Genomic DNA, 25,102 nt, shown 5'->3' on the forward strand with positions numbered 1-25,102 from the left:
AAGTGGTAAGTTTTGAGGAGGGTCAAGGAGGAACGAGAGATGGATGAGCCCTCCGATGCCTCTGTGTTGTCAGACTGCTTGTTTGACATCCAGTCCTGGATGAGCCTCAATTTCCTCCAATTAAACATTGGGAAGACCAATGCCATTGCCTTCAGCCCCCGCCACAAACTCTGTTCCCTCGCAACAAATTCCATTTCCCTCCCTTCATCACTCACAGGCTGATCCAGACTGTTCACAACTTCGGCGTCCTATCTAACCTGAGCTGAGCTTTCAATCCCATATCCTCTCCATCACCATACTTCCATCTCTATAACATCACCCGTCTCCGCACCTGCCTCAGCTTACCAGCTGCTGAGACCCTCATCCATGCTTTTGTTACCCCTACAATTGGCTATTTCCAATGCTCTCCTGGCTGGTCTCCCATCCTCCACTCTTCATAAATTTGAGCTCATCCAAAACTCTGCTGCCTGTATTCTAGCCCTCACCAAATCTTGCTCACCCATCAATCCCATGCTCACTGACCTACTTTGGCTCCTGGTCCACAAACTTCTTAATTTTAAAATTCTCATCCTCATGTTCAAATCCCACCGTGGCCTTGCCCCTCTTTATCTCTGTAACCTCCTCCAGCCCTATGAACCCACAAGAAGTCTGCATTCCTCCAACTCTGGACTCTAGTGCATCCCCCACTTCTTTTGTCCCACCATTGGCGGCCATACTTTCAACCATCTAGGCCCCAAGGTCTGAAAGTCCCTCCCTAAGCTTCCCCAACCCTCCACCTCACTCTCCTTCATTAAGACCCTCCTTAAACTTATATTTTTTACCAAGCTTTTAATCACCTAGCCTAATATCTCCTTCATTGGCTTGGTTTCAATTTTTGTCTTATTATGCTCTTGTGAAGTACCTTGGGGCGTTTTAAAGGCGCTTATTGTTGAAGTAACGTGGGAGGTTTAACTACAGGCGCTAAGAAGATTGTTGAAAATTCCATAAAGATTGCAACTGAAAGGCTTAAAAAAAAGATTAAGGAGAAAGATTTTAATAATTCTCTGCGCCGCACACATTTTAGTTTTTTTCTCCCTTACTTGTGATTTGTATTAAATAAGGGTTTATTGAGCGGCGCTTGCACCACCCAGTTTCCTTCATGCCACCCACAGCGCTGTAATCTGAGAATGCAGCACAAGCGTGGAACTAGCCCAGGACACGGAAACCGCAGTGCTGACAAAGAGCAAAAGGCGAAAGGCTTTGGGAATTTAGTTTATGGAAATTCAAGCTTAATACCATAAATAAGAAAAATAAATAAAAGTAATACTTTAAAAAATAACGTTAGCAAGCTACGATCGAAAGGTCGGTCATGGGAGATGGCTACGGAAGAGGGATGCCCAAGGGTTAGATGTAGGAAAGGAAAGTCTCCCGATCTGTCTTTTCCTTTCTCTCATTTTTCGTGTTGGATCTTCGATCCGATCGCTGGTGAGAACATCTGCTGGAAATGTGCGCCAGGGAGGCACGATTTAGCTAACCGGCTCGTTAACGTTTTAAACCTGGGATGTTAAAAGAGGAAAAAGTTTCGAATTCATCGTGGATGGACGTCTTGAAGACTTACAGAATCAGTTACTTTCTTGCGTATCTTCTCAGTGTAATTTCAGGTGGGAAACAAACAACAGTTTAAGAAATTGTAATGCTTAATTTAAGAAATTATGTTTGCCTGAAACTGACAAAAGTTTCATCGTGAGTGGAAGGGAAGAGCTGTGAAGAAAGATTAGAGATTAAACATTTTCAGTTCAGAAAGAGAAATATTAAAGGGGGAACTCAGTGTGACAAAATATTAAATCATATATGAATAGAATATTGCTTCAAATTCAGGCAGGAAAGTAGGACTAGAGGTGTTAAATTTAAATTACTGAGAAATAGTTTAAAAACAGATATGAGGAGGAATTTTCCTCAGAGAGTGATAAATGTTAAAAACAATCTGCCAGATGAGGTAGCAGAGGTGGAATACATTTAAAGTGCAGCTCGATGGTACAATGGAACTATTTCCACTGGAGCAGTGAAGGCTGAAAGGAGATTTAGTGGAAGTTTTTAAAATTCTGAAGCGTTTTGATATGGTTATAGGGAAAGACTATTTCCTCTAGCTGGGGATGTAGTGGTGAAGGGTCATCAATTTAAAAGAGAATGAGAAGAGAAGTTAGACCAAATGTCTTTACGTGGAGGGTTGTTGAAGTATGGAATGCTTTGCCACAGCGGGTGGCTGAGGCAGAGACTTTTGCATCTTTTAAGGGAAATTAGATAAATATTGAAACAGAGGAAAACAGGGCTATGGAGAGACAGCACGGTAGTGCAAAGAGCTGGCACAGACACATTGGGCTGAATGGTCTCTTTCTGTGCTGCAAACTTCTATGGTTCGAAAAGAACAGTTGGAGTATGAGAGAAATGAACTATGTGGGGCTGAATGGTCTTCTTTGTCCTTTTCTAATATTCTGAGATGCTGGGAAGCATTAATTTATATAGCTTCACATGTTTTACTGAGAATTCGTTTTTGAATGATTTGTTTCAGACTGTTATTGTACACAATGTGAAGACTGCATATCTTCCTTCTGCTGCAGAGGTTCCCCTCCGTACTGCTGCTCATACTACGCCTACATTGGAAGCGTCTTATCGTAAGTTATGCCTAACCAAATTATTTTGAAAAGAGAATGCATGCTCAGGATACCTCAGTGAATCTTCCTGTTTTCATGGGAATGCCCTGCTTAAAATTTGCTGAAGTAAAGGACACTGTTGCACTTAACAGGGTTTAGGAAAGGAGGGCAAGAATGATTCCAGTGCTTAGGGCTTTGTTATGAGGTGAGATGTGCAGAGCTGTTTTCATTGGGAAATAGAAGATTGAGGGGGGAAATAATCACGGTCTTTAAAATGCTGAGAGTTATAAATGATTTAGATGTAAGTAGGTTACTTGATTTAGACTGTGAGTTAGTGCCCTTTCAATTTTATTTACTCTGACAAAAACATGTTCAGTTCTGCATGTCAGTCCTCATAATGTCTAATTTCTGGACTCAACTTTCTCACTCTTCTGATAGATTGCCATATCTGTTTGGCTTAGTTGTAGCACTTTTACATCTAAGTCAGTAAGTTATGAGTTCAAGCCCCACTAAAGCCTGTCTGCCACTCTCATGTAGATGTAAAATATGCTGTGGTACTATTTGAAGATGAGTGGGGAAAATGCTTTGGGATGTTTTGAGGATGTGCAAGGTCCTTTAAATGCAAGTCCTTTCTTTCTCTGAATCCTCTCCAATTTCATTTTAAGGTAGTAGGGTTAATGAAATCTCATCAACAATCTATACAAAATTAGAATAACTTGGTTTGAGTAAAAGTCAAATTCTCTTGATATACATCCTTGTGTCTGGTGTGTGTACAAGGGGAAGAACTATCAAGGTAAATATACCAGTCATTATTATTGTGATATGTAGGAAAGGACTCACCATCAACGTTTATATAATGTTGATCAATGTTGAGACATGTTTGACAGAACAACTTCCAGGAATACAGTTTCATAGCAGAGTCAGCAAGCTTCTTCAATATTGCACTTTCACATAAATTATTGGCTGTTTTACCTTGTTAGTCTTTTTTTTAAATTTGCTCTTGAGATGTGGGCAATATTGACAAGAGTTCATTTGTTGCCCATCCCTAGTTGCTCTAGGAAAGTGGTAGCCTTCTTCTTGACTACCAATTGTTTTACAGCTAATTGGCTTGGTAGGCCACATCAGTGAGGAGGATAGTAGCAAACTTCAGGAGGACATAGACGGACCGGTGAAATGGGCAGACACAATGGTAGATGAAATTTAATGGAGAGAAGTCTGAGTGATTCATTTTGGGAGGAAGAATGAGGAGAGGCAATCTAAACTAAATGGCACAATTTTAAAGGGGTGCATGAACAGAGAGACTGGCAGGTTCACATACATAAATCATTGAAGGTGGCATGACAAATTGATAAGGCTGTTAAAAAGCATACAGGATCCTTGGCTTTATAAATAGAAGCATAGAATGCAAAAGCAAGGATATTATGCTAAACCTTTATAAATCACTGGTTATGCCTCAGCTGGAGTATTATTTCCACACTTTAGGAAGGATGTCAAGACTTTGGAGAGAGTGCAGAGGAGATTTACCAGAATTCTACCAAGGATGAGAGACCTTAATTATGTGGAGAGACTAGAGAAACTGGGATTGTTCTCCTTAGAGCAGAGAAAGTTAAGGGGAGATTTAATAGCGGTGTTCATAACTATGATGGGTTTTGATAGAGTAAATAAGGAGAAACTATTTCCACCCACAGGAGGTTCAGTAACCAGAGAATGCAGATTTAAGATAATCGGCAAAAGAATCAGATGAGTGATGAGGAGATTTTTTTTATGCAGCAAGTTATGATCTAGAATGTGCTGTTTGAAAGGATGATGGAAGCAGATTTAATCATAACTTTCAAAAGAGAACTGGGTATATACTTGAAAAGGAAAAAAAATCATAGCTATGGGGAAAAAAGCAGGGGAGTAGGACTAATTGGATAGCTCTTTCAAAGAGCCAGCACAGGTAGGATGAGCCAAATGATCGCCTTCTGTGCTGTATGATTCTATGATTCACACTGCTGTCACCTCAATACTCAGCTTTAAATTTGATTTTTTTTTAAATGTGGGAACAAAATAAAATGGAACAGGAATGATAACAATTATAGCGATTCCCGTCCAATTCAAATGCAAAAATCTATTAAAATCTTTTGGTCAGTCCCACACTCAGATCTTTTGAGAACGAGCGAGTATTACAACAGACTTTACAGAATAACAAGCACCTGCCGCAATTCTCGACTAAATGTCTCCGTGGTATTGGTGAAGAGGAGTTCCAACCAGAGTCTTGTGATCAGCTTAATGAAATCATTTACAATGTTTCCATGGTGGCTGTCCTGCCTAGCAACCAGAAATTGGCAACATAGAATTAAGTCTGATGCAGAGTCTGCAATTCATGGTCTTTGACCTTCATGCTTTGCCATATTTTGGGGGAAGGAGAAGCTGTTGTCAACAGTTACCCAAAAAGGGGTTGGAGGGCCCAGAGTGGAGCCCAAATGTTTCCTTACAAGGAGAGAGAAAAAATTGGAGGGAGTCTTCCAGAGACACTGTTTTGCAGTTCCCATTGGTCAAGAATGACCATTAGGAGCAGGCTCAATGAGCAGGTTAATCATCTGCTCTTTCATCGGACAACATCCAGGCTTGGGCTGATAAGTGGCAAGTAACAATCTTGCCAGACAAGTGCCAGGCGATGACCATCTCCAACAAGAGAGAGTCTAACCACCTCCCCTTGACATTCAACAGCATTACCATCACTGAATCCCCCACCATCAACATCCTGGGGGTTACCATTGACCAGAAACTTAACTGGACCAGCCACATAAATACTGTGGCTACAAGAGCAGGTCAGAGGCTGGGTATTCTGTGTCAAATGACTCACCTCCTGACTCCCTAAAGCCTTTCCACCATCTACAAGGCACAAGTAAGGAGTGTGATGGAATACTCTCCACATGCCTGGATGAGTGCAGCTTCAACAACACTCAAGAAGCTCGACATTATCCAGAACGAAGCAGCCCGTTTGATTGGTACCCCATTCACTCCTTTCACCACCGGCGCACGTGGCTGCAGTGTGTACCATCTACAGGATGCACTGCAGCAACTCGCCAAGGCTTCTTCGACAGCACCTCCCAAACCCGCGACCTCTACCACCTAGAAGGACAAGGGCAGCAGGCACATGGGAACAACACCACCTGCACGTTCCCCTTCAAGTCACACACCATCCCGACTTGGAAATATATCACCGATCCTTCATCATCGCTGGGTCAAAATTCTGGAACTCCCTTCCTAACAGCACTGTGGGAGAACCTTCACCACATGAACTGCAGCGGTTCAAGAAGGCAGCACACCACCACCTTCTAAAGGGCAATTAGGGATGGGCAATAAATGCTGGCCTTGCCAGCCACGCCCAGATCCCATGAACGAATAGAAAAAAATTATGTATGCATGGGAACATCTAAGATACTTTAACAAAATATAACAATAAAATAAGAGAGAATCCAATGTCTCTATCGATTGCTCATTAGATTAATGCTCCAGCTTCTATGATATTAAGACATGGAGACAGGGAAAGTCCAGGCTTAATCCCTGACCTACGCTCATCCAAGGCAGTTGAGAGATCATTGCATTTGATGTTCCTGAGTTCGGAAGATGAAAAATCAATATTGTTCACACTTCTGATTGGCATCCAAAGACCATGCTGGAAAGCACACATCTGTTGACATTCCGGTGTGATGCTCCTGATAGTAGAATAAATTGTTGGTCACTCTTTTGGCTCACACATAAAAATGGCCACTTGGCTGACATGCATGGAACTGTACCTCAGCATGAGTTGCTGGCTTCCTTAGAAGATGGCAGAAAATTGGGGGACAGAAAAAACAAATAAGTTGCACTGGGCCCTTCTTACATTCAGCAATAAAGTTATCACATTACCTTATGCTCTACTGTCCTACACTCACTAACGAGGAAGTAGCGCAGTAATTTATTCTTTATCTCTTCATGCAATCAAACTTGCAAATTGATGGACTCATGTTTCCTTTACAAGTGCTGCCTGTCATGCTATGCCAAATGGGCTTTTATTACATATAGGTCATACTCAGCACTGTCTTGTGATTTCAAGTCATTGTTTTTAATGAGTGTAGCTGTCTGTGTGTTTGTGGTTGCATGTGTTGAATAATTGTGTGATCGTGTGGTGAAATGTTAGAGAGATTGCATGATCATTTGACTGAGTGATTTGGTGTGTGTCATGAAGGATTGCATGGTTCAGTGAATTGGTGTGTGTATGTTTGTTTTTGTATTTGTGCGACTGTGTTTGAACGATTGTATATTTGATGAGTAGTACATAATTGAATGGCAGTGTAGTTGTATATTTGTGTGATTAAGTAGTTATGTGTTTGAGTGGTTCAGATATAGTTTTGTGTTTGTTTGACTGAGTGGTTGTGCAATTATGTGATTGATAAGTCTTTGTGTGATTAAATGGCAGTTTGTTTGTATGATTCAGTTGTGTGTTTCAGTGACTGATTTTGGGCTGGTTGTGTATTTAAGTGGCTGTATGTTTGACTGGTTCAGTATTTGAATGATACTATGCTTGAACGGTTGTATGTTTGATGGGGTCTTTGGTGGTCTGTTTGAGTGACTGGTTGTGTATTTAAGTGGCTGCGTGTGTGACTGGTGGTATACTTGAGTGGCTCTGTGTTTGAATAGCTATATCTTTGACTATTTGTGGCTGTGTGCTTGACTAGTTGTGTATCTTGAGTGGTAGTGTGTTGCAGTGTATTTGTTTGGATGAATGTGTGTGTGATTGTATGATTGTCATAGAGTCATAGAGTTATACAGCACGGATAGAGGCCCTTCGGCCCATCGTGTCCGCGCCGGCCATCAGCCCTGTCTACTCTAATCCCATATTCCAGCATTTGGTCCGTAGCCTTGTATGCTATGGCATTTCAAGTGCTCATCCAAATGCTTCTTGAACGTTGTGAGGGTTCCTGCCTCCACAACCCTTTCAGGCAGTGAGTTCCAGACTCCAACCACCCTCTGGGTGAAAAAGTTCTTTCTCAAATCCCCTCTAAACCTCCCGCCTTTTACCTTGAATCTATGTCCCCTTGTTATAGTACCCTCAACGAAGGGAAAAAGCTCCTTAGTATCCATCCTATCTGTGCCCCTCATAATTTTGTACACCTCAATCATGTCCCCCCTCAGCCTCCTCTGCTCCAAGGAAAACAAACCCAATCTTCCCAGTCTCTCTTCATGGCTGAAACGCTCCAGCCCTGGTAACATCCTGGTGAAACTCCTCTGCACCCTCTCCAAAGCGATCACATCCTTCCTGTAGTGTGGCGACCAGAACTGCACACAGTACTCCAGCTGTGGCCTAACCAGTGTTTTATACAGCTCCATCATAACCTCCTTGCTCTTATATTCTATGCCTCGGCTAATAAAGGCAAGTATCCCATATGCCTTCTTTACCACCTTATCTACCTGTTCCGCCGCCTTCAGGGATCTGTGAACTTGCACACCAAGATCCCTCTGACCCTCTGTCTTGCCTAGGGTCCTCCCATTCATTGTGTATTCCCTTGCCTTGTTAGTCCCTCCAAAGTGCATCACCTCGCACTTTTCCGGGTTAAATTCCATTTGCCACTGTTCCGCCCATCTGACCAACCCATCTATATCGTCCTGCAGACTGAGGCTATCCTCCTCGCTATTTACCACCCTACCAATTTTTGTATCATCAGCGAACTTACTGATCATACCTTTTACATTCATATCCAAGTCATTAATGTAGACCACAAACAGCAAGGGACCCAGCACCGATCCCTGTGGTACCCCACTGGCCACAGGCTTCCAGTCACAAAAACAACCTTCGACCATCACCCTCTGCCTTCTGCCACTAAGCCAGTTTTGTATCCAAAGTGCCAAGGCACCCTGGATTCCATGGGCTCGTACCTTCTTGACCAGTCTCCTGTGCGGGACTTTATCGAAGGCCTTACTGAAATCCATGTATACCACATCCACTGCGTTACCCTCATCCACACGCCTAGTCACCCCCTCAAAAAATTCAATCAAATTAGTCAGACATGATCTTCCCTTGACAAAGCCATGTTGACTATCCCTGATTAATCCTTGCTTCTCCAAGTGGAGACTAATTTTGTCCTTCAGAATTTTTTCCAATAATTTTCCTACCACTGATGTTAAGCTCACTGGCCTGTAGTTCCCCGGTTTTTCCCTACTCCCCTTCTTGAATAATGGTATTACATTAGCTGTTCTCCAGTCCTCTGGCACATCCCCTGTGGCCAGAGAGGTTCTGAATATATGTGTCAGAGCCCCCGCAATCTCCTCCTTTGCCTCACACAGTAGCCTGGGATACATTTCGTCCGGGCCTGGGGATTTATCCATTTTTAAGCCTGCTAAAACCGCCAATACCTCCTCCCGCTCGATGTTAATATGTTCGAGTATATCACAGTCCCCCTGCCGTATTTCTATGTCTACATCGTCCTTCTCCATAGTGAAAACAGATGCAAAAAATTCATTTAGAACCCCTCCTACATCTGCCGGCTCCACACACAGATTGCCATTTTTGTCCCTAATGGGCCCTATTTTTTCCCTAGTCATCCTCTTACCCTTAATATACTTATAAAACATCTTAGGCTTTTCCTTTATTTTGCTCGCCAGTGTTATTTCATGGCCCCTCCTTGATCTCCTAATTTCTTTTTTAAGTATCCCCCTGCACTTTTTGTACTCCTCTAGGGCTTCCTCCGTCTTTAGCCTTTTGTATCTGCCAAAAGCCCTCCTTTTTTTCCTAATCCATTCTCGTATATCCCCTGACATCCAAGGTTCCCTGGAGTTCTTGGAACCACCCTTGACCTTTACGGGAACATGTTGCCATTGTATGGTCTCAATCTCCCTTCTGAAAGACTCCCATTGCTCCGATGCGGATTTTCCTACAAGCAGCTGATCCCAGTCCATTTTGGCCAGATCCTGCCTTATCCTATTAAAATCGGCCTTCCCCCAATTTAGAACCTTTATTTCCGGCCCCTCCCTGTCCTTTTCCATGACCACCTTAAATCTCACCAAATTATGGTCACTGTCACCAAAGTGCTCACCTACTAGCACTTCTTCCACTTGCTTTTGATTGGCGGTGTGTTTAACTGGTTGCGTATTTGCGTGGTTGTGTGTTTACGCTGTGTGTTTTGAGTAGCTGTTTGTTTGTCTGTGTTTGAGTGGCTGTGTATTTGAGTGGATGTGTGTTTGAGTGGATGTGTGCTTGCGCTGTATGTTTTGAGTAGCTGTGTATTTGAGTCATTTTGTGTTTGACAGGCTGTGTATAAGTGGCAGAATGTTCGACTGGTCATGTGTTTGACAGGCTGTGTTTGATTGGTCGTGTGTTTGATTGGCTATATGTTTGAATGGCTGCGCATGTTGGTTGCGTTTCTGAATGGTTATGTTTGGCTGTGTGTTTATATGGTTGTGCACTTCAGTCATTATGCGTTTCAATGACTGTGATTGAGTGATTATATGGGCATGTGTTTAATTGATTTTGTACATGTGTGGCTGAATGATTCACTGGAGTAAGCTGGATTTGCCAGGGTGTGGAGGTGGATGATAATTTCTCCTTTACATACATTCAGACCTTTCACCATGCTTCCACTGTGGTCAATTTAGGCAATCCTGAAATCAATAGCCAATTAACCAAATCCACTCCATTCCAAGTATCACTAGCTCTGGTCAACCCATCAGAAATTAAGGGTCTGTACACTACTTCCAGTGGTCCATGTGGACGTTAACTTTCCCATGACATATTTCAAAAAAGAGGAGGGAGTTTTCCCTGGCATCCTGGCCAACACTGCTCCCTGAACTTTTGCTACCAAAAATAGATTAACTGGTCATTCATCTGATATTTGTTTGTGGGCTATAACTGTGTCCAAAATCAGGCCTGTATTTGTCTACATAACAACAATCATTGCACTTCAAAGCAATTAATTGCATGTAAATTGATTTGAAAGATTTCTGAGAGATGTGATAAGGCACTGTATAAATGCAAGCCTTTTTCTTTAATTTTCAAAGACATTTTATGTATGTGTTATGGACTGGGCTTATAGCTTGTTTCAGATGCATTATTGTGATAATACATATTTAATATTTTTATTTACAATTGAAGGTGGCTTGTTGACATTTTAAATGGAAAAAAACTGTCTATTTAATTTGCAGACTCTCACTGTATTTGATGAATTTGCAGTTTTCAAGTATCTAAAAACCCCTATGATGTTCACGGTAGATTTGAAGGCACGTTGGCTCATAATGATTAACTACTAATACAATTTGGGCTTTACTCTTGGGAGGTTTCTGAGAATAAAAAATGATAAACACTTTGCCAAACACTTCTGCGGTCCATAACATATAAAGGACAAAGTCAAAGACGGGTCTTGCTTCTGCACATGCATCAGCATCGATCATTCTCTTGTTAGCCATGTCTCTTCCAATGCACAGTCCTGCACAGCCTGGCTGCCTGCATTCCACGGCAGAATGAGCAATATTCACTGTAATAAATAACACAGCACACAAAAAGTCACTTGTCCCTTCTGCTTCCACATCATTTAATTATGCCTTAGTAATGTCACCTTCTTAAGAACATCGTGGTGGTGCAGAGGCGATGTTATTCAATGTGATTGGATTATAGGAATTTGCAAATTTTCCAGCACCTTTCTTATACACTTGCAAAGGATTCAAGAACAAGCTTGTTGACTAATGGGCAAACCTTCTCTCACCTCTAGCCTTCAACCTCTGTCTATAACAATGATTTTTCTCTTTTCAATCTTTGCTGTACGTATACACAAGATGGCATTACACGCCTGAAGTTTCTTATCTTGTTCCTCCAAATTTCTAAATATCAAACATGCTATTCCTTCTCTCAATCCTTATTATGTAGAAATTAAGATTCAATGCACCATGTCCTCCTAATTCATTCTCTCCCTATGGCTTGGTATCGCCTAATGACTACTTCTGGATTTACCCAGTTTCCTTTTCAACCGATATGGTCCTGCACCATGGGCCTTGGCCCATTATCCAGGTTTTTCACAAAAAAAAACTGCTGACTCTCAAACTGCATATTGGAGTCAACTAGAGACCCTCAGTACAATCCCAGAGAAGAGATGGGTTGACCAGGGCTAATGATATTTGGAAAGGAGTGGATTTGGTTAATTGGCTATTGGTTTCAGGATTACCTAAATTGACCACTGTGGATGCATGGTGAAAGGTCTGAATATATGAAGCAATGGGTGGCCTCGATATGGAAAACAGGAGCAATATGGAGAGCAGTCAATACTAATGATTCCAGTCCTACACAAAACAACTGAGATTGTCCTATAACCGCTTGTCAATCAGCATGCCGAAACTTCCCAAGCTGTGTCTGCATTCTGCCGCCACCACCACCACGGAGGCACCTATTTTATTAGTGAGAAAGAGGCAGGTTTGTTATTTGTTACTATAGAAATAATACACAAAACACCTATTTGGCACCCATTGAAAAGGGAGCTAAAATACTGGACAAGCCACATGGGATGAATGGCTTTTTTTCTTGTCCCTGCTCTCATGTTCAGCTAATGAAATGTGAACTTTATTTCATTGTTCATCCTATAAGGACTATTACTCATTATGTGAAAGGTCTAAAAATACTGCTCACTGGGAGGGAAGTATAATTGGTATAATAATGTTACTTTCAGTCAGTACTCAGTTTAATACCTGAACTCTCACTGAACTCATCAGCAAGCACTCCTGTGTCACCTAAATTATCTTGATCTGCATTCTGGAAGTTTACTGATTTACAAGCTAAAATAGAAGATGCCTTTCAACTCTTCATTTCTGACCTTAGAGATTGCTGTGTACCAGGATAAAATAACAGTAGGATTATTGGGAGCCTGCCTTCGGAGTCTTTCTTTAAGGGAAGTCCTGGGCTAAGTGTGGATAATGTGCTTGTCAGTTTTCTGTCATTGAAATGGAAGGCAGGTGAGTGAAAACAAAGTGATTGAAACACCCTTAAAGAGGGTCATTTAGGGGAAGAGTGTCTCTGGCTAAATGCCATCTTTGATAGTTGCTCACACAAATAGTTACATCCCTGTGTCAAATGATTAATTTTTAAATTTTTTTTCTAATTATCTTAATTTGCAAGTTCCTGAGGGTGATGACTTATGCTAGGATTTGGCTCTAAAGGAAGAGTTGGATTTATATACTGCCTTGTTATGTCTCTCAGAATGTGCATCCCTTTCAATTAATTATTTTCAAATGAAGTGATTTATTATGTGATGAATATGAACAGGCTGTTCTACCTTGGAGGGTATCACAACTAAGCGCAGTCCTGTTTTCACCTGACATCTACACATGGGGCTCGATGTTACCAGGGCTGCGGGTTCGCGGCAGGGGGACCCGCGCCCGGCGAAATCAGTCTGCCCCCCACGCGATCGCAGCCTAATTGGATCCACTTACTGAGTCTTCCGGGTTCCCCACTGCTGAGCTGCGCGACGGGCGGGCTGCGCATGCGCAGTAAGCTCTGTCAGCTGGAGGAGCTCTATTTAAAGGGGCAGTCCTCCACTGACAGATGCTGCAACAAATAGCAAAAATTACAGCATGGAGCAGCCCAGGGGGAAGGCTGCTCCCAGTTTAATGATGCCTCACTCCAGGTATCATTAGATGGGGTGAGGAGGGGGAGGACAGAGATGCTCCCCCCGGCGGGCAGGAGGAAGCGGCCTGCCTCTGCCACCAGGAAGGCCTGGCTCGAGGTGGCAGAGGAGGTCACCTGCACCACCAACATATCGCCCACCTGCATACAGTGCAGGAGGCGCTGCAATGACCTAAGTAGGTCAGCCAAAGTGAGTACACTTACTCATTCCCCTACACTCCATCTGCCACATCACCGCCCCCACCCCACATCTCCTTCTGCACCGCCAACACTACTCTGTCACATCACCCCTCATATCCACTCAAACCTCATCCTCATCTTACCTGCACTTACTCACCTCGCCAGTACTCATCCTGCCACTACCACTCAACCCAATCCTCATACAATCTCATGGCTCTATCTCATACTCTCTCATGCATCTGTTTCACAGTCAGCCTCACTCAACCTGCCACTACCTGTGCTGCAGCCACAGGGCATGCATCACATATGTGCAGTAGGAAGCGTAAGGCAAACATGTCGTGAGCATGAAGGGGATGCACAAGGGTGTTTGAGGGTTTGTCATGGTTTTTACTTATATTGAATTTCTGACCAACTCACATTACATATTATATTGGCACCACTACTGCCACATCTTTGTGAATCTTGTCTGGTTTGTGCAATAATGCCCTTTCCTGAGGATCACAATGAAGACCCACAACTGATGACACCAATTGTGTTACTGCAGAGTGGGTGTAGGTGTATTTGCAGGGCTCTTTTGTGCAGACGACTGAGAGACGTCGGCGATGTCCCCGGTGGCACCCTGGAAGGATGCGGAGGAGAAGTTGTTGAGGGCAGTGGTGACTTTGACAGCGACAGGTAAGAAGATGGTGCTCGGGCCAACCGGGAGCAGCTCGGCATGAAGGAGGCTGCAGATGTCCACGACTACATGTCGAGTGACTCTGAGCCTCTGTGTGCACTGCTGCTCAGAGAGGTCCAGGAAGCTGAGCCTCGGTCTGTGGACCCTGTGGCGAAGGTAGTGCCCTCTGCGACACATCTCTCTCTGCGGTTGCCCTCCCACCTGCTGTGCAGGTGGATGTGTCACAGCACTGTGTTGTGGAGCTCCACGTGTCAGAGGTGGACGGCATGGCCTCGAGGCTGGTGAGGCTGTTCGCCCTCCGAGGAGGTCATGACTGCAGCTATGGCGGCCCCCATCCGGAAGATGTACATCTGAGGGGGTCCGCAAGGTAGGTACATGTCTCTGGACCCCGGGGTAAGTGTGCAAGTTGGTGAATTTTCTTGTCAGGAGGAGGGTGGTGGAGGCCAAACTTTGCCCCAAGTGACAGAGTGGCCTCCTGCAATGAGTGAGGGTCTCTCCACCCCACCCCCCACCTGTCAAATGGACCTTTGCAGCTGCCACAGGCTGACAGCTGCAACATGTCCATTTCAACTGGGAGTGTTTTCCCCAGTATGGGAAACAGTCCCAGTTGTCTCTAAAATCCCACCCCTCCTCACATATTCCCTTAATCAGGTCTGTTAATGACCTGAAATAGCAATGTAAATAGTCTTAAGTGGCACCCCGCTGGCTTTAATTGCCTGCGGGAGTACCACATGCGGGGGCTGCGCGTGCACGTCGGCGCGTCTGTGGGGAACCCGGAAGTGGGCGGGTTGGAGCCGGGCTCCAAACCCGCTCCGGGATTCCCCGATTTTTGGAGCCCCCGCGCCAGGAACGCACACAATAGCGGGTGCTAAAATGAAGCCCATGGTATTTTCTAGCAGGAGTTTCTGGAAAGTCAGGAGCAAGAAACCTGGATGATTTCCCCCAATCCTTGCTCAGGGACACCAAGGCTAGTTGTAGCATCTATGCCACCACAGCTGAAGATCTAGAATTGAACCTGGGATCTTCTGATCTGTATGGATCAATTTACATTCTTACCAGCATGCTTACCAGCTGACCCATCAGGGAGGCTACAACTGCTTCACGGGGGTCGATTTTCGGATGGCCGAGCAGGTGGGTTCGCGGGGTGGGTCCAGAGCCTGGCTCCAACCCGCCCACTTCTGGGTTCCCCAATGACGCACTTAGATGCGCACGCAGCCCCCGCAGGCGGGACACCCACCGGCAATTAAAGCCAGCGGGATCCCACTTAAGGCAATTATTTTGATAGTTCAAGTCATTTGCAGACCTAATTGGGAGGATATGTTAGGAGGGGTGGGATTTTCAGGTCCCCGGTGTGCAGACACATTTACCTACCTTGCGGACCCCCTCAAATGTACATCTTCCGGATGGGGGCCGCAATAGCTGCAGTCATGACCTCCTCGGAGGACGAACAGCATCACCAGCCTCGCCGGCCACTGGAGCTCCACAACACAGTGCTGTGACACATCCACCTGCACAGCAGGAGGGAGGGCAACCAGAGAGAGAGATGCGTCGCCGAAGGCACTACCCTCGCCACAGGGTCTACAGAACAAGGCTCAGCTTCCTGGACCTCTCTGAGGAGCAGTGCACACGGAGCCTTAGAGTCACTCAAATACGTAGTCGCGGACATCTGCAGCCTCCTTGATGCCAAGCTGCTCCCGGCTGGCCCGAGCACCATCTTCTTACCTGTCGCTGTCAAAGTCACCACTGCCCTCAACAACTTCTCCTCCAGATTCTTCCAGGGTGCCACCGGGGACATCGCCGGCGTCTCTCTGTCGTCTGCACAAAAGAGCCCTGCAAATACACCTACACCCACTCTGCAGTGACACAATGGGTGGCACAGGTGTGGGTCTTCATGGTGATCCTCAGGAAAGGGAATAATTGCACAAACCAGACAAGATTTGCAAAGATGTGGCAGTAGTGATGATAACAAATGTTAATGTGCTTTGCAAAACAAACAAAAGAAAATCAAAAACATGACATTCTTGTGCATCCCCGTTGTGCTCACAAAACCTTAGCCTTACGTTTATGGGAACCCCTACGTGGTGCTACCCCTGTGGCTTCAGCAGAGGTAGTGGCAGGTTGTTCTTGTCCATGCCCTGACCGATGAGATGCTTGTGCGGACGCCCTCTGGGTTTCGGTGCCCGTGAGGGCCCCTCCAAAGACTGCTCCACTTGCACCTGTGCAGGGGCAGACTCGGCCACCTGGAGAGGAGGCAGCATTGCGGGTACTGGTTGAGAGGGGGGCAACGGGTGAGATGTGGGAGCGCTTTGAGTGGCGTCCCCACTTCTGTGTCCCCTTTCACCGTCATCCCTCTCCTGGCCCAGGCCCACATTGCTCCTTCCACCCTGCTGGAGGACTTGTGTGAAGTCTTGGAAGACCAGTTGTAATGTATCTGTCAGCCTGTTTAAGGCAGCAGAATGTTGCTCACCCTGAATCCAAACGGCCGTTGTCAGGGCCTGAATGGACTCATTTTTGAGCCGTGCTTGAAGCTCAATGGAGGCTAGCCTTTCCTCCATCGCAGACATTCCCGCAACCATCCGCGACACTATCTCAGAGATGCCTTCACGTCCCTGTGACAGTATTCCACTCATGCAGGAGTTGGACTCCTCCATCCTCTGCGCGATTGTGGAGAGTGCGCGTGGCAACTGTTCCAGTACCTTGGCAATGTGCTGCTGGCCCACGATAACTCGCCTTTTCATGGCTGGCCCCCAGGGTTTAGCATCTGGATCCAGCTGAGCAGAGCCTGGAGAAGAGTGATCCCACCGACATGGATTCTCCACGGCTGCCCCTGTCACCAGGGTCTGCTCGTGCTCACATGTGCGTGGTGACTCACCATGTGCAAGCCCAACTAAGTGAGAACGGGGACCCATCGAGGTGTGTGTATCTGCACTGGCAGATGGCTGGCTCAGAGATGACGATGGACCCTCAGAGGCCGGCAGGTCCTCTGAGGAATCGCCCTCCGCAGTCACGGCGGTCGCAGATGGCCCTGCAAGAGAACAGAAAGCAATATTAAGCATGTGGACCGATGTTGAGGTGCTGCAGATGCCAAGTGATGCTAAGATCATTCGCTATCATGAGTGCTGAGTGTTAGATTTCTGTCACCAGTCGCTTGTGTGCTCCCAGTCTCGGCGTCCGCCACAGACAGGCACTCCAGCGTTCGGCTTAGTTCCAATGCCTGCTGCTCCGCGTCTGTTAAGACCACCTGGTGTGGCGGGCCCCCTCCGGTCCTTGCCCTCTCTCGGACATTCTGGCATCTCTTCTCCTAACAAGGCAAAACACAGAGAGGCGTGATTGAGTGATGGTTGCATAGTGACCCGCTGCATGCATTGGTGTGGGTGGGGTTGAACGTGAGGGAGATGCATGGGAGGGTGCGTGTGAGACATAGCCATGAGAGTGTATGACGATTGGGTTGTGTAGTAGTGTTCGAATAGGAACTGGGGCGGTGAGTAAGTGCAGGCAAGGTGAGGATGATGGTTGAGTGGATGTGAGGAGTGATGCAAGAGCGTTGTGGTGGCAGTGCAGAAGGAGTTGTGTGGTGGTGGAGGTGATGTGGAAGAGGACGTGATGTGGAAGACGGAGTGTGGGAGAATGCGTAAGTATACTCACTTTGGCTGACCTGGTTAGGTCATTAAAGCGTTTCCTGCACTGGACCCAGGTTCGGCACACATTGCTGCTGCTGGTGACCTCCTTGGCCACCTCCAGCCAGGCCTTCTTGGTGGCAGAGGGAGGCCACCTCCTCCCATCAGATAGAAAAAAAATTTCCCTCCTACTCCTCACCCTATCGAGCAGCACCTGGAGTGAGGAGTCAGAGAACCTTGGAGCAGCCTTCTCTCTGGCCTGCTCCATGCTCCAAAAATGGTTCTTTGCTGCAGGAGGAGCATTGGAGGACTGCCCCTTTAAATAGGGCACCTCCTGCTGACAGCCTGTGATGCGGGTACGCAGTGCGCCCGCTGCGCAGGTCTGGAATGGGAAACCTGGAAGCACGCGTAAATACCTTCAATTAGGCTGCGATCGCATGCGGAGTGCCCCAATTTCACTGGGCGCGTTAGCCACACGCCCAGTTGACCCCCCCGCTGCCAACCCGCCTCCCTCCTAATAGCGGGCCCATTGACTCCAATTCAGTAGAATTTTCCAGCTTTTCTTGTGACAGCTAAGGCTTATCTGCCTTAGAGAACAATTTAATAAGATGTCACTGTTCCACACTGTATATAATGCCCGTTTCAGGACCTCTTGCAAAGCCTTTATGGGGCCACACTCTCAGGTTAAAACACACAGATTGTAATTTACTGCTGTTCTGCTGCTAATTGTGTATTACACAGTTTAGCCACCAGAGGGTACTGCTGAGTACATTCTGAACCAAGTCAATTCTCCCAATAAGTATTAATGGTAGCAGAACACTTTTCAGAACATAAATGTAATCAGATAATTTTTATCAAAAAATCAGGTGAAGGAGATATGAGAGCATGAAAGGGAAATGTACATAGGAGAGGTATGTAATGCGTATGGGAAGGGAAAGGAGAGTGCAAGAAGAATAGAAGAGGGAAGAGATAGGGAAATGGATATATCAGAGGAAAGGAGGAGTGGAGAGAGGAAAGGGAATAGTGCTGTGGAGATGGGAGAGTGCAAGGGGGATAGTGGAGAGAAGAATTGGGGAAGGAGTTCAGAAAAGGGAGATAGAGAAGGGAAGAGGAAGATCAAAAAGCTGAGCAGAAAGGTGGAGAGGGGATGTGAGGGAGAGGAGAGGAAGGTATCCATCGCTGCCTGTCCCTAAGGTCCCTGAAATGAGCTCTTCTCACTGCTATGAAAAAATTCTGGTCTGTATGAATGATTCAGCAGAACTGATTAGACAGTCACCTTACGAACATACGAAAAGACGGACAGAAAAAGACCAGCTGATCCATTGAGTCTGTCCCATTCAGCCATATTGCAACTAAGCAACATGCCCCCAATATTCCCCATGCAGCAGCCATGTAATCTCCTGGGAGAGATAAAACAACAGATTTATAAAACCCTAGGTCAATTCAAGGGAAATTCCTCCCTAACCCCCAAAGGCAATCGAAACAAGTTCCAGGATATAATAAATGACCATGAGGTACATTACCCAACATCCCACCTACCTTTTGTATGCAGAAATATTAACCTCCTCCAGGAACTTGTCTAGCTCCCTTTTGAACATTTTTGGCGAATTTCTATCTACTGCACAAACCAGCAACCTATTCCAAAGGTCAATAATCCCCTGGAAAAAGAAAAACCTCCTGACACCTAACCTAGTTCTATGCTTACGCAGCTTGTATGCATACACCCTTGCTCTCTCTAACTTATCTAATTCAAATAATCTGCCCACATGTACACCATCTAGTTCCTTCATTTTAAATATTTTAATCAAGTCTCCCCAAAGTCTACATTTCACTAGAGTAAAAAGACCAGATCCCTGAGCCTATTTTTGATAACTAATGGTTTTTAGACTAGGTATTAATCCAGTAGTCCTCCTCCGAAGCTTTTCTAGGACCTCTATATCTCCCACTATTTGAGGGAACCAGAATTGCACATCCAGAAAGGATCAACAGAGATGCCCTATATGACCACCTTGATAGGGAAGGGGTTATTAAGGACATATCAAACCAACACGATTGAATTCTTTGAAAAGGTTACCAGGTTTTAGATGGGGTATAACCAAGGACTTGTACAGGGACATTATGGTGCCATTTGTAATGTATTGTCCTAGCTATACATCCTAATACCATGTTTGCTTTCACTACAGCCTCTTGGCACTGATTGTGGACCTTTAGAGACTTATGCACTAAAAAACCTAGATCTCTTTCCCTATCAACAGACTTTATTTCCAAACCCAGCATGGTATATACATGTTTGGCATTAGCCCTACCAACATGTGTTACACCAAATTTGTCAACAACAAATGTCATTTGGCAGATGTGGGCCTATTTTTTTTTATATTCGTTCATGGGATGTGGGCGTCGCTGGCGAGGCCGGCATTTATTGCCCATCCCTAATTGCCCTTGAAAAGGTGGCATCTAAATCAGATTGTAATCTTTTCTTCTCCTCAAGGGTTCTGACACCAGCACAGATCTTCGTGTTATCCACAAACTTTCAGTCAGTACCCCCAGTGCCTACATCCAGATCATTGATGTATATCACAAAGAGTAACTGCTCTAACACCGATCCCTGTGGAACTCGATTGGCAACCAGTCTCTATGCAGAGCCACTACCATTAATGACAATTCTCAGTCTGCAAGAACGTAACTAATTCACTATCCAATCCAGGATCTGCCCGCCTATTGTGAGGCAGCTCAGCAAAAGCTTTCTGAAAGTCCAAATATACAATGTCAATTGGAATACCTTCTTCCATCAACCTGGTAACCTCTTCAAAATATTCAACCATGTTGGTTAGACATGAACTTCTTTTCCAGAAGCCATGTTGCATGTCCCGAATAACTCCTTCCCTGTCAAGGTGGTCATATAGGGCATTTCTAATTATCCAATCTAGCCACTTTTCTACAACTGATGTCAAGCTAACACTGTCACCAACTTTCAATTCTGATTAAGATCAAGCCTTTCAAGTTGGTGTGTGGTTAATGTCCAGTTAGTCTCTGGTCAACATGCGGCCATTGTAAAGTTAGGGACAGAAGCTAAATATGTTTAAAACCGTGTAAACTCAACAGTTAGTGAAGACACGTTGATGCGAACAGAGAGTCCACATATTAACCTTTTACTATTAATCTCTAGCAATTGCCCTCATACCTCAATGGAAGGTCAAAGGTCATTTCTTCCTCTTGTTTAAAAACTACAGGAGTCTCTTTATTCATCTGTTGATACCCATGTTTACTTCACATTTTAATGTGGCTTCCCCCAATGACTTAGTAGATAAATTCACAGCCAGATATGATAGCGAACCACACAGCCCTGGAAGGAATTCATTGAAGCTCTGGCCTGTGCTGAGTTAGCTGATTGCAGCCAGGGCAACAGAAGGAATGCTACAAATTGGCCTGGGTTTGGGACACTAATATTAACCATGGTTCCAGGTCCTTATTGCTATCCAGTGATACTGGTCGACAATTTTAAATAAAAACTGGGCTTTCAGTGTCCAAGTTATATTTTAGAAATTTCTTTATAGTCCAGTCAAAAGCTGGACAGGTGCCAGTCCTATGAAACAGTCGAGCACGGTGTTCTTAAATCTGGTGTTATGTTTCAGGCTCTCTCCCAACACATTTGTTTTATGCACACAGCAAAAAGACAGTTTCCATAAAAAGATTAAGTTTCCTACGAACTGAAACCAACGTCCTTATACATGCCGTGAATGAATTAATGTGCCATGAGATTCATAATTAACCCCAAGTTATATATAGGTACAAAAGTTCACATGGAATGTTCACACATCTTTCTGTTGGTAAATAGCACAATCAAACCAAAGTGTTCAGGCTAAAACTAATAGATATATTTACACAGAAGCACAAAGGCACAGCAGGTTACTGAAAGTACAATATTTAAAACAATAAAGATAGAATTAGTCAATAAGAGATTAAAATACCCCTTTCAAAATATATTTCTTCTACAATTTAGTTAGCAAGAAGTCTACTTGCCAAACAAGAACTCTAATTGCCAAAAAAAACAGCCATGGACAACTAAAGAGGTAAGGGACAGTATAAGACATAAGGAAAGGGCATACAAAAAGGCAAAAAATGGCACAGATCCTGGCGAATGGGAAAGATACAAAGATCAACAAAGGGACACAAAACAGATAGTAAGAGCTACAAAAAGACAGTATGAAAAGAAACTTGCAAGGGATATCAAAACCAATACGAAGAACTTTTATAGTTATATTAGGAAAAAGAGGGTGGTCAGGAGCGGTATCGGGCCCTTCAAAACTGAAAGTGGAGATATTGTCATTGACAATGGGGAAATGATGGACATGTTAAATAATTACTTTGTGTCAGTATTTACAATAGAAAAAGAGGATAGCATGCCAGAAATCCCCAAAAAACTAATATTGAATCGGGGACAGGAACTCAATAAAATTAACATAAGTAAAACAACAGTAATGAAGAAAATAATGGCACTAAAGAGTGACCAATCCCCAGGACCAGATGGTTTCCATCCCAGGGTTTTAAAGGAAGTTGGTGAGCACATTGCAGATGCCCTAACTATAATCTTTCAAAGTTCTCTAGACTCGGGAACTGTCCCTCTAGATTGGAAAATTGCACATGTCACTCCACTTTTTAAGAAAGGAGAGAGAGGGAAACCAGGGAATTATAGACCAGTTAGCCTAACATCTGTTGTGGGGAAAATGCTGGAGTCTATAACTAAGGATAGGGTGACTGAACACCTCGAGAATTTTCAGTTAATCAGAGAGAGCCAGCATGGATTTGTGAAAGGTAGGTCGTGCCTGACAAACCTGATTGAATTTTTTGGAGAGGTGACGAAAGTAGTGGACAGGGGATTGTCAATGGATGTTATTTATATGGACTTCCAGAAGGCATTTGATAAAGTCCCACATAAGAGACTGTTAGCTAAGATAGAAGCCCATGGAATCGTAGCCCATGGAGAGTAGGGATAATGGGTAGGTACTCACATTGGCAGGATGTAACTAGTGGAATCCTGCAGGGATCTGTCTTGAGGCCTCAATTATTCACAATATTTATTAAAGACTTAGATGAAGGCATAGAAAGTCTCATATCTAAGTTTGCTGATGACACAAAGATTGGTGGCATTGTAAGCAGTGTAAATAAAAACATAAAATTATAAAGGGATATTGATAGATTAGGTGAATGGGCAAAACTGTGGCAAATGGAATTCAATGTAGGCAAATGTGAGGTCATCCATTTTGGATCAAAAAAGGATAGAACAGGGTACTTTCTAAATGGTAAAAAGTTAAAAACAGTGGATGGCCAAAGGGCCTTAAGGGTTCAGGTACATCGATCATTGAAGTGTCATGAACAGGTGCAGAAAATAATCAATAAGGCAAATGGAAGGCTGGCCTTTATATCTAGAGGACTAGAGTACAAGGGGGCAGAAGTTATGCTGCAGCTATACAAAACCCTAGTTAGACCGCACCTGGAGTACTGTGAGCAGTTCTGGGCACCGCACCTTCGGAAGGACATATTGGCCTTGGAGGGAGTGCAGCGTAGGTTTATTAGAATGATACCTGGACTTCAAGGGTTAAGTTACAAGGCAAGATTACACAAATTAGGGTTGTATTCTCTGGAGTTTAGAAGGTTAAGGGATGATCTGATCGAAGTTTATAAGATATCAAGGGGAACAGATAAGGTGGATGGAGAGAAACTATTTCCGCTGGTTGGGGATTCTAGGAGTAGGGGGCACAGTCTAAAAATTAGAGCCAGACCTTTCAGGAGTGAGATTAGAAAACATTTCTACACACAAAGGGTTGTAGAAGTTTGGAACTCTCTTCCGTAAACGGCTATTGATACTAGCTCAATTGCTAAATTTAAATCTGAGATAGATAGCTTTTTGGCAACCAAAGGTATTAAGGGATATGGGCCAAAGGCAGGTATATGGAGTTAGATCACAGATCAGCCATGATTTAATCAAATGCGGAGCAGGCTCGAGGGGCTGAATGGCCTACTCCTGTTCCTATGTTCTAGATGAAGCAATCTTTTGTAGACCTTCATAATGAAACGTTATGCCTGAATGGACGAGTTAACGGCACAAATAACAACGTATGGGTATGATCTTGTGGCCATTACAGAAACATGGCTGCAGGGTGACAACGACTGGGAATTAAATATGCCAGGGTATTTAACAATCAGGAAGGACAGGCAGGAAGGAAGGGGAGGTGGGGTGGCTATGTTAATAAAGGAAGGAATCACTGTAATACAGAGAAAATATATTGGGACAAAGGATCAGGATAATGAAACAGTTTGGGTAGAGATAAGGAATAATAAGGGGCAAAAAACACTCGTGGGCGTAGTATATAGGCCTCCTAATAGTTGCAACTCTGCTGGAAGAAGTATTAATCAGGAAATAGTCGGGGCATGTAATAAGGGAACAGCTATAATTATGGGGGATTTTAACTATCATATTAACTGGACAAATCAAATTGGTCAGGGTAGCCTTGAGGAAGAGTTTATTGAGTGTATTAGGGATGGATTTCTTGAGCAGTATGTAACTGAACCTACAAGGGGGCAAGCAACCTTGGACCTGGTCCTGTGTAATGAGCCAGGATTAATTAATAATGTCCTAGTTAAGGATCCCCTTGGAATGAGTGACCATAACATGGTTACATTCCATATCCAATTAGAGGATGAGAAGGTTGGTTCTCAAACAAGTGTACTGAGCTTGAATAAAGGAGACTATGATGGTATGAGAGCGGAATTGATTAAAGTGGACTGGGAAAATAGTTTAAAGGGTAAGACGGTACATGAACAGTGGTGTTCATTTAAGGAGTTATTTTACAACTTTCAAAAAATATATATTCCACTGAGGAAAAAAGGGTGTAAAAGAAATGACAGCCATCCGTGGCTAAGTAAAGAAATTAAGGATAGTATCCGACTAAAAACAAGGACATATAAGGTCGCCAAACTTAGTGGGAGGATAGAAGATTGGGAAGTCTTCAAAAGACAGCAAAAAGTAACGAAAGGATTGATTAAGAAAGGGAAGATAGATTATGAAAATAAATTAGCAAAAAATATAAAAATAGATAGCAAGAGTTTCTACAGTTATATAAAAAGAAAAAGGGTGGCGAAGGCAAACGTAGGTCCTTTCGAGGATGAGACCGGGAAATTAATGGTGGGAAACATGGAGATGGCAAAAATGCTGAACAAATATTTTGTTTCAGTCTTTACAGTAGAGGACACTAAGAATATCCCAACACTGGACAAACAGGGGGCTCTACGGGGGGAGGAGCTAAATACGATTAAAATCACTAAGGAATTGGTACTCAGTAAATTAATGGGACTCAAGGCAGATAAATCC

General features: G+C 44.2%; 1 protein-coding gene across 1 annotated transcript in view; it reads left to right on the forward strand.

Annotated features, from left to right (window-relative positions):
* Nucleotides 1-1,212: 1,212 nt before the first annotated feature.
* cyyr1 (cysteine/tyrosine-rich 1) overlaps nucleotides 1,213-25,102 on the forward strand; it is a 34,445-nt gene continuing 10,555 nt past the window's right edge. The window contains exons 1-2 of the mRNA XM_067992398.1: nucleotides 1,213-1,640; nucleotides 2,549-2,651. Coding sequence (XP_067848499.1) covers nucleotides 1,541-1,640; nucleotides 2,549-2,651 — 203 coding nt within the window. The 5' untranslated portion in view covers nucleotides 1,213-1,540. The remainder of the gene's footprint in view (nucleotides 1,641-2,548; nucleotides 2,652-25,102) is intronic.

The sequence above is a fragment of the Heptranchias perlo genome, chromosome 11, assembly GCF_035084215.1.
Source record: "Heptranchias perlo isolate sHepPer1 chromosome 11, sHepPer1.hap1, whole genome shotgun sequence".
Classification (NCBI taxonomy): domain Eukaryota; kingdom Metazoa; phylum Chordata; class Chondrichthyes; order Hexanchiformes; family Hexanchidae; genus Heptranchias; species Heptranchias perlo.